This window comes from Pseudogymnoascus destructans (genome assembly GCF_001641265.1).
Source record: "Pseudogymnoascus destructans isolate 20631-21 unplaced genomic scaffold scaffold_2, whole genome shotgun sequence".
Lineage (NCBI taxonomy): Eukaryota > Fungi > Ascomycota > Leotiomycetes > Thelebolales > Thelebolaceae > Pseudogymnoascus > Pseudogymnoascus destructans.
In genome coordinates, this window is record NW_020167521.1 from 915,404 (window position 1) to 924,921 (window position 9,518).

Below are 9,518 nucleotides of genomic sequence, written 5' to 3' on the forward strand. Positions count from 1 at the left end.
AACCGGCGGCTCTGGTTCCTTTGGCTACATCGCATCCACTGGCGATATGCGATTCTTTCAGCTTAAGAAGCCGTAGCTAGGCACCAATGCTGGTTTGTTGCATATCGCCGACGCGCCAACCGTTGCAGGCGGTCCGGCTTTGTGGCTCTTTTCAACGTCGCTTCTCAGCACTAACTAACTCGCCCGATGATCTGATCCCCGTGACTGAAGGCATATCATCATGGAAATCGCGTGTGTCAGCAGGGTGTAGAGCTAAAAGCCGGTGGTTCAGTAGCCAAACAGTACTGCTTGGACTAAATATGTAATGAAGGCGTGGTCGAATAATAACCCTGAGTTCCGTAGTCAGTGAATAACAACATAAGTAGAAGGAGCGCTGGTGGATAATATATTATTACATCTATAAAAGAACGGTCACTGAATAACCGTCTGTGTCGCCTGTCCGAGAGCCAAAGCGCTCGTTACGTACATTTTGCCCGAGTGTTTCAGAAGCTCCAGAATCGAACATATATTGCGATAGCTTCGTACAAGCTATACGCAACATGGAGTCCAGCTGAAGAAATATATCCTAAAGTTTGACAGCGTGCGGAAAGTGGTCAATCGGGCACATCACCAGCTGGTCAAGCTGGCATCTCGTCAAAATCCCAAATACGTGTCCCGTACAAAAAATCACTGGACATGGCCAAGCCAAAGTCGCAAAAGCGCGAGGCGAACGTCAGCAATGCCAGCCCGCCGCTAACGCAGGAGAACTTCGAGAAAGAGCTGAAGGAACTGGCCAAGAAGGCGAAGGAGGAGACTTTCTTCAATCATGCCGTTGACTGGGCTGGCACCACCGTCAGGGCTGTGGTGATACTCGCCCTGGCGGCGGCGTCTTCGTCGGTTTCGCAACTTACGCTGTCGCCTGTGTACGGTGCCATTCCAGCGTCGATATGGCATGATAAGCTTGTTAATGCTGCGTGTTTCTTGGGGTGGTCGGGGAGCTTTTGGTTGAGGAGGAATGTGCGATGGAGGCTGATTGATCTGCTGCCATTGATTGCATTCTACATCCCGACGGTCCAACACTTCCTCTTTAACTACAGTAATACGTTTGGTGCTACGTATGGGCCCCTTATTACAGAGTTGTTGACCGTGGCGCCGCTTCTCCTACTCTCAGCGTCAGCTGTAGGGTTAGTATTAGAGGGGTTTGGAATCACGGGGAAGTGGCACTCGGTGCCAGGAGTAGCATCCTTTGTCTTCCTAAAGATAACATCAGCCTGGTCCGCGAATGTTATCCAGAGCACCAGCTACAAGTCCGTACTCCTGTCACGCGTGTCCTGGCAGGTCCAGCTCGCGGCGTCCTACGCCCTCCTCGCTCCGTCAAAGCTGCTGATTTACGCAGTGCCAGCTCTCCTGCACACAGCCGTCTTCAATGCCCACGCTCAGACCCCCTGGGCGACGCAGGCCCTGAACTCGAGTCTGCAAGCTGAGGGCTATAGGCTCATCGCACGCCAGGACTCGAATACTGGCTATATCTCCGTTCTGGAGAGTGTCAGCAATCAGTTCCGCGTCTTGCGGTGCGATCACAGCTTGCTGGGGGGAGTATGGACGATGCACCAGAGCCACAATCCGGTGGTTGGCGAGCCTGTGTATGCTATATTCACCATGCTGGAGGCGGTTCGGTTGATTGAAGCGCCCGTTTCCGTCCCTGATAGCGAGGCACAAGCTCTAGTCATGTAAGCATTCTTTGCTATGAGTCTGTTCACCCAACTAATATTGTACAGCGGCGCTGGCATTGGCACAAGTCCTGGTGCCCTCATGGCCCATGGCATCAACACGACGATCGTTGAGATCGACCCCGTCGTTTTGGAGTACGCAGTAAAGTACTTCGACCTCGCACCGAACCACCACGCCGTCATCGACGACGCCGTCCACTACGCGGCGCAAGTCGCCAACGACACCACCCAACGCTACGACTACATCATCCACGACGTCTTCACCGGCGGCGCCGAGCCCATCGCCCTCTTCACCGACGAGTTCCTGCGCAACCTCCACCGGTCTCTAGAACCCGACGGCGTCATCGCAATCGTAAGTCCAGTTTCTCCATTCCTCCCCCCACCAGCACTAACCGCCGCAGAACTACGCCTCCGACCTACTCCAACCAAGCACACATCTCATCATCCGCACCATCCTCGCCATCTTCCCCTCCTGTCGCATCTACCGCGAGACGGCGACGCCCACAGCCGCCGAGCTCCTCGCCGCGGGCCAGGACTTCACCAACATGGTTCTCTTCTGCCGCGCACGCTCGGAGGCGCCGATTACCTTCCGCGAGCCCGTGGAGCGGGACTTTCTGCGCAGCGGGGCGCGGAAGGCGTATCTGGTACCGAAACATGAGATTCTGCGTGGGGAGTTTGATTTAGAAGACGTTGGGGATGTGCTGAGGGCGAATGATACGGCGAAGTTGGAGGAGACGCAGAGGAGGAGCGCGGTGGGTCATTGGAATGTGATGAGGGCTGTTGTGCCGGGGAAGATCTGGGAGTTGTGGTGAGGGCGGGGTGTGTGGTTTGTTATATTTTCACATTTAGCATGGAGGGATGTAGTTGGTGTCATATGGTTGGTGATATAGTTGAGTATGGTACATAGTGTTGGATTAGGTGACATATAGGTGTATATAGGATGCAGATTAGATAAGAGATATGATCTATGGCCACAAGATCATGGCTGGTTAGAGCTGAGGATACAAGCTGGGAAAGAGACTGACTGGAGATAAGATAGCGCATATCCGCAGTCCGAGTCGATGATATCACGTGACAAGAGACGGGGAGGATAATCTATCTAATCACACCATCTGATCACGAGACCTCGCTCTCATTCCTGGTCTCGATTCAACGATTCGACGATGCCACGATGGGCCTCGATCGTTCTTGGTTATTGAATTGGCCATGGATCTCACAACTGTAACCTGCACTCCGCCTCCCAGCCCAGACGGCACATGTACATCATACGCGGAATCTGTATACGAGGGTACCTGTCGAAATTCCTTTTACACACATCTTTTACCTAAGTCCATCCATCGGCAGTGGCACAGGCAGATGTCAGACGGCATCATTAGGTAATCTTTAGGCCTCCTTTGCCGACCTCGCTCTGTCCCATCCACTACCCATCCACTACCCATCCACTGCCCATCCACTACCCATCCACTACCCATCCACTACCCATCCACTGCCCATCCACTACCCATCCACTACCCATCCACTACCCATCCACTACTCATCCACTACCCATCCACTACTATCCACTACCCATCCACTACTCATCCACTACCCATCCACTACTATCCACTACCCATCCACTACTCATCCACTACTCATCCACTACTCATCCACTACCCATCCACTACTCATCCACTACCCATCCCCTCCTCACTCCTGCCACCTACACCCCTTGGTCCCGCTCACACCCCATATTTCCCTTATCTTTCCCACCCATCAACCAACTCCCCCATACATACGTACTAAGTAAAACGGTTACCTTCTCTTTTTAATCAACATAAATGGACGTCGTGGTCATGGAAATTCTGCCAGGCCTCCACGACCACTCATCACGTTTGCATTACGTCCAGCTTTGCCTTCGGTCCTCGCTGAGCGGGTGAGAATTTCCATGCGGATGCGACTGTACTTTGATGGGAGGTACTGTACAGACCCAACTGTCACTCACGCGTGTACGCACACGCTTCCTTAACTTACAAGTCGGCGGGGAATTCGGCTCGGCGGGGAATCGGCGGGGAATTCGGCGGGGAACTCGGCGGGGAGGACCAAGGAAAATATGGCGTACGTATCCACCACCATCGCCACCCAGCCGTATCCAATTATCCACTTGAAGTTCCATAGTGCTGTAGTCATCAAATATGGCTGAGAGCTGTCATATTTTTCTTCTCATCGGTTGGGTTGGTGCGAATTGCATGGCGAGGCTTGGTTTGTTGGTCATCGCTTTTCCTTCCCGTTTATACTGCCAAGGTAAGACACAGTTGGTCCATGTATTGCGCCCTGCACAGCTAAAACAGCTATAGCAATCAGCCGCCCACAGCTACTACGAGGACGGTCATTTGCCAGATATTGGATATTGTGTCTGGGTATATCCCCCTTCGGCTCCAACTCCCCGGCCCATTTCTCCCTTTACTTGATTGGTTGGTCTCGTGACTCACAACCCATACATTTTCCAACATACATTTTCCCAAGAACACAGTACGTACTCTGAACTAGGGACCATACTTTGGCAACTAGGGCTAACTAGGATTGACTAGGGCTAACTAGGACTAACTAGGCTAACTTGAACTAACTAGGCTACATAACTAGGACTAACTAGGCTAACTTGAACTAATTAGGCTAACTAGGACTAACTAGGCTAACTACGACTAACTGTCCTGCCTTATCTCATTATCCGCACCTTTTTATCCTCTACCTTACCTAACCTTACCTAACCTTTACCTTACCTAACCTAACCTAACCTAACCTAACCTAACCTAACCTAACCTAACCTAACCTAACCTAACCTAACCTTACCTTACCCCCTACCTCACCTTACGTTACCCTTCCATACTTTTACCCTCTTACCTCTTATGGTACTCTCTTTCTCTTCTCTTACTTCGCTATCTTTAGCCCCCGAATATACGAAATACCTAATCTTCCTATCTATCCAACAACCACCCACCACTCTATCTCTGCATACCGTCAACACCCGAAATCCAAACCTCGAAAATTCCATCTCCGCCATTTCCACCACACAAACACTACCATTACACCCATACTATACTCAAATCACACAGTACCCCATATTCCCCAGAATCCACTGCGCCCCTACGCAAAACTACTCTCTTATCTATCGCTCCCATCCCCATCTATCTGCACCCGCTGCACGGCTGCACCTCTACGCCTCTGCACCACCACCTACCTCCAAGAAACTTGCGCCAGTCTCACTGCAGAAACACGATAAGCCTTCCCCGGATACCCCATTCGCCTTCTGCCTCGAGCTATCCTGTTCAGGGCTAGTAGAGCGCTTCTAGAGTACCCGCGCTGCTCTCGATACCATGCCCATTTGGCATATCAGGCGTCCTTGCACATCCCTCGCCGGCCCGCCGAACGTCCTCATACGTGTCGGTATCTGATAACCGTTTGACCAAAAAAGAAGCATAAGCAAAACCAATTCCATTGTCTAACGGACTGCTTGGTACCCGTACCAAGTCCAATCCGGGAGATCATCCCGATTACCTACGGTTGGTTCTTTGCCCGTGTCACCCAGTGCTTGTGTCGTGGGATCGGTCCGCGGGGGACTCTTCTGTGGGGTTCAATCGGCGCGCCACCTACCCCGTCCCCTGCGCACTCTCACCCAGCGGCCTCGAAAGCCATGTCGACCCCCATTTCTATCCCTCGGACGGCTCCCATCCCCATTGCTGCCAAACCCAACCATGCCAAGAACGACACGCCTGCGGAGGAGAGTATAAAACCAAAGGCCTCCTCGAGCATGAGAAGCTTGATAGTAGACGGTGACCTACCCAACACACGTACCCGGAAGGACCGACCGTGTGATGCCTGCAGAAGGCGCAAGAGTAAGTGCGTCATACACGAGGGCCAGGTTGCGTGTGTCTTGTGCAAATTCCACAAGCAGGATTGCACGTTTGTCCAGAGTCCGCAGCCGCGCAAGAGAAAGCTTGTCCCTGAAGAAGGAAAGGTGGGAAAGGAGGACTCCGCTGCCAAGAGGAGGTATGTATTTCTCGTTTTCGTCCCCGATACAGCGCATCTGACTTCCTTCTAGGTCGCCAGACAGGCCTGAAGAACCATCCAAGCGGAGGCAGCCTGACTCGAGCAATTCCAGCACCTGTGCCGGCTCTCTCACCGAAGATATGGCCAACATTGGCGGGCCAGCGATGCTGAAACGCACGCTCGGTCTACAGAATGATCGGTACAGTCAATATATAGGGCCGACAACAGACTTCGAGCCCTCTCTTCTCGACTTGTCGCATTTCGATCCTCAAGATGAGAGTCTACTTTCGCGAGGCACGCTGAGGAAGGTCAGCGATGTCGATACTTTCTTGATGCTCCCAGACTACAACACCCCTGGATACGAGCATGTCATAGAGGACTCGGATGCCGTTGAGGCAATCGTCACTCCTCACGGCCTGGCCCTGATAGATCTGTACTTTCATGTTATTCACCCAAGCTTTCCTATAATCCAAAAGACCGTATTTCTGGAGAAATATGCGAGGTCCTATCAAGAGTTTTCGCCTGCACTGTTAGCTGCAATGTATATTCTAGCAATCAACTGGTGGGACCACAGCGAACAGCTGGCCAAGTCCCCGAGACCGAATGTCAGAGAGCTTGAGCGGCTCGTACGTACGTCATTGGCAGATGCCATGTATCGGCCAAAGTTGTCGACAATACAAGCCGGCCTACTCCTATCGCAACGTCCGGAGGGAGACCAATGGGCGCCGACGGCACAGCTTGTCGCTATCGGCCAAGAGCTAGGCCTTCATCTCGACTGTTCGACCTGGAAGATTCCACTTTGGGAGCGCGGTCTCCGAAAGCGCTTGGCTTGGGCGTTGTATATGCAAGATAAATGGGGGTCGCTCATACACGGACGGCCGTCGCATATCTTTGCATCTAACTGGGCAGTGCGATCACTCACATGGAACGATTTCCCTGACGACCAGAGCGACCCGGGTGATGGAAGTGGTCGTGAGGATGGAGAGGTGCTGGAACACGAGCGTGGCAGGCTCCTCTTCACAGAGATGGTATCCTTGTCGCAACTTCTTGCTGAAGTCCTGGAAACCTTTTATACTCTAGCCGCGATGGATAATGTGACGCGTGCCGGCACGTCTGGTACCCATATGGTTCTCTCCTTGGCGAAGCCCGTGCAGCTGAAGCTGAAAGAATGGTTTGCTGCGCTGCCGGTGTGCCTGAAAATGGAGAATAGCCACACCAATCTGGCATCCTCGCCGTCGCCACTCAGCAATGGAAGCCAGGGCAGCAGGCTTTCGTCTACCGGCTTCTTGCATCTCTCATACTTCGCCACTGAAATTACGCTTCATCGCCGCATCGTGCGCTCTCTCACGCCACCTGGACCGAACCTTCCTCCCATCGACCCCTATATTCTCCACATCTGCCGATCCGCCGCGAAAACTCGGCTCATCAGCGCAATGGATTTTGTAAATAGGTTGACACCAAGCCATCTCCGCGCGTTCTGGTACTTCTCGTCCAAGACCAACTTCGCCCTCATCGGAACCTTCGGATCTCTCCTATGGGCAACGGCCCCTGGAAAGGAAGAGGCCGACTTCTACCGTATGCGCCTGAAGGAGTACCGCTGGACGCTTGGAGTCAGCGCGCGCGCCGGAGTCAGCGCGGATGGTGAAGGGCGTGGCGTGAAGGGCCTAACTGAGTTTGCGCTCGGCATGTTGGATACCAGCACTGGCCTCCTGAAGGCTCTCCCCGAGAAGCCTCTGCTCTCACGAGACAATAGCGAGGTCGGGCTGGGCAGTTCTCACTCCGCCAGCTTAATAAGCCTAGGCGGGATGATGAGCTCGAGTGCGCGCAGCGGCGGTGGCGGCTATGGCTTTGGGATGGGCGATGGCCAGGCGGGGTCGGGGGATGTGGATAGTGGACTTGCGAGCCCGAGTGATAGTACCAGCTCGGTGGAGGTGAGCCAGGGGTTTGAGGCCTTTATGGCGGCGCATCTACAGGGACGGGAAAGATGAGGGGCGATTGAGTGGGCGTTTTCCCCGCCCGACAAGGCTGCGGGGTAGTGAGATTGCTCCCCCGAGACATGTGTTTTATTTATGGAAGATGATGGGCACGACCCGGATGAAAACGAAAAAGCGGCAGGCTGGCTGGGCTGGCTTGGAGTTGTGTGTTTTTATTTAGCGCGGCGTTTGATATCCCCCAAAAACAGAATAGTGAACCACTAGAGATCTGGCATTGCCGCCGTAGGGCGCCGGAGTTTTATGAAGAATTGAAGAAATATCTTCCTTTATTTCCATGATTTTTTGCTTGTGACGTCTGTGTTGTGGTTTATGGTGCGAGATGGCGTGCGAAGAGGTAGGGTATGTGCGCGGTTGAGGGATGGGCATGGTCGGTCTTTCGTGATTGTTACCACCTTCCCAGTTGATGTATTCGATGGTCGTGAGAGGAGGTCGTTGTTACTGAGTGTGGTCTTGGTCTCGCATTGTGTCGACTCTGAGGTTAAGCTGAGGGGACCAGCGACCTCCACCCATGTGTCGAGTCCGAACTTTCGATGTAAACACCCACCTCGCAGGAACGAAACATCCCCATCCCATCCCCCTTCTCCTCACACCAGCATTCCCAACACCAACCATCAAGACGCAGAAGGGCAACACCCCCAGCCGCCCTTGTAAACAACACCCTCCCCTCCCCATCGATCCTGGGCTCCCTCCCCAAAACGGGAATTGCGGGGTTAGCTCTTCCCGGCACGTGCCTCCTATGCAGATGTGACTTGCGCCCTAGCGCCCCTTCCATGCCCCCTACGATAATTTTGGCCAAGTATATGCTATGACTATACAGCGTCTGTGTGGCTTTGTGGGGTAGGGGCGACCTAGAGGGGGTGTAGGGGCGGCGCTTAGTACCTTTCTTCTCTGGCCGTGGCGTGTTGCGTTGGGGGCCGGGGTGGCCGCGATGTGAGGTTCGTGGTCGGCGGGTTTGGCGGTTTTGGCGGTTTTGGCGGGTTTGGCGGGTTTGGCGGGTTTGGCGGGTTTGGCGGTTTGGCGGGTTTGGCGGGTTTGGCGGTTTGGCGGTTTGGCGGTTTGGCGGTTTGGCGGTTTGGCGGGCGTGGGATGGGGGATGTTGTAGTACTGTTGTCTGTTGTGAATGGGTGTTGGCGGTTGTTTTTGGTGTTGGGGAGCTGGGGATGGGGATGGGATGGGGGATGGGGATGGGGGATGGGGATGGGGGATGGGGGATGGGGGATGGGGGATGGGGGATGGGGGATGGGGGATGGGGGATGGGGGATGGGGGATGGGGGATGGGGATGGGGGATGGGGGATGGGGGAGAAGGGGCGAGATTGCAGGGGTGGTGATGGACCCCCACACTATTATTAAATATTGGGACGCGGGACTGGGGTAGAGTGTTTTAAGAGCGCGTTTGTATTGTAGGCGGCCCAGTTCGACGAGGCTGTGTGTGTAAGGAGATGTGCGGTGCAGTGTCAGCGTCAGAATGTGGAGTTGGGCCTTGAAGAGAAGGGCACACGACAGTGCAGCGACAGTGCAGCGAGTCCTGGAGCGAATCACTATTTTGCTGTGGATGCTCAAGTGGGCGGTCGTGGGAGAGCACGAGGGCAGTTTGCGCAAGCGCGTGATGCAGAGGAGACAAAAAGGAAAGGCATATGGAGATGATATATGGAGGGTTCCATGCCTCCGCAGTTTGCAAAAGGCAATCTGCAGCTGAAATGCAGCTGAGCGTCAAAGATGCTCTAGCTCGACGTCCGGGGGGGATGCAGCGCCAGCCAAATGCGTCCGTCCCATTCGACTCCCATCACATGA

General features: G+C 54.0%; 3 protein-coding genes across 3 annotated transcripts; all 3 read left to right on the forward strand.

Annotated features, from left to right (window-relative positions):
* Positions 1-675: 675 nt before the first annotated feature.
* Positions 676-3,021, forward strand: VC83_00919 (uncharacterized protein; the record flags this gene model as incomplete). The annotated part of the gene is made up of 3 exons (XM_024464606.1): positions 676-1,709; positions 1,758-2,061; positions 2,111-3,021. The coding sequence occupies 3 exons, from the start codon at positions 676-678 to the stop codon at positions 2,519-2,521; spliced, it is 1,749 nt and encodes a 582-aa protein (XP_024327569.1). The 3' UTR covers positions 2,522-3,021.
* A 1,570-nt stretch (positions 3,022-4,591) lies between these two features.
* Positions 4,592-5,035, forward strand: VC83_00920 (uncharacterized protein; the record flags this gene model as incomplete). Its single annotated transcript, XM_024464607.1, has 1 exon — positions 4,592-5,035. One exon carries the CDS (start codon positions 4,592-4,594, stop codon positions 5,033-5,035), a length of 444 nt encoding a protein of 147 aa, XP_024327841.1.
* Positions 5,036-5,376: 341 nt separating this feature from the next.
* On the forward strand, positions 5,377-7,720 carry DAL81 (Fungal specific transcription factor; the record flags this gene model as incomplete). The annotated part of the gene is made up of 2 exons (XM_024464608.1): positions 5,377-5,732; positions 5,785-7,720. The coding sequence occupies 2 exons, from the start codon at positions 5,377-5,379 to the stop codon at positions 7,718-7,720; spliced, it is 2,292 nt and encodes a 763-aa protein (XP_024327842.1).
* Between the last annotated feature and the right edge of the window lie 1,798 nt (positions 7,721-9,518).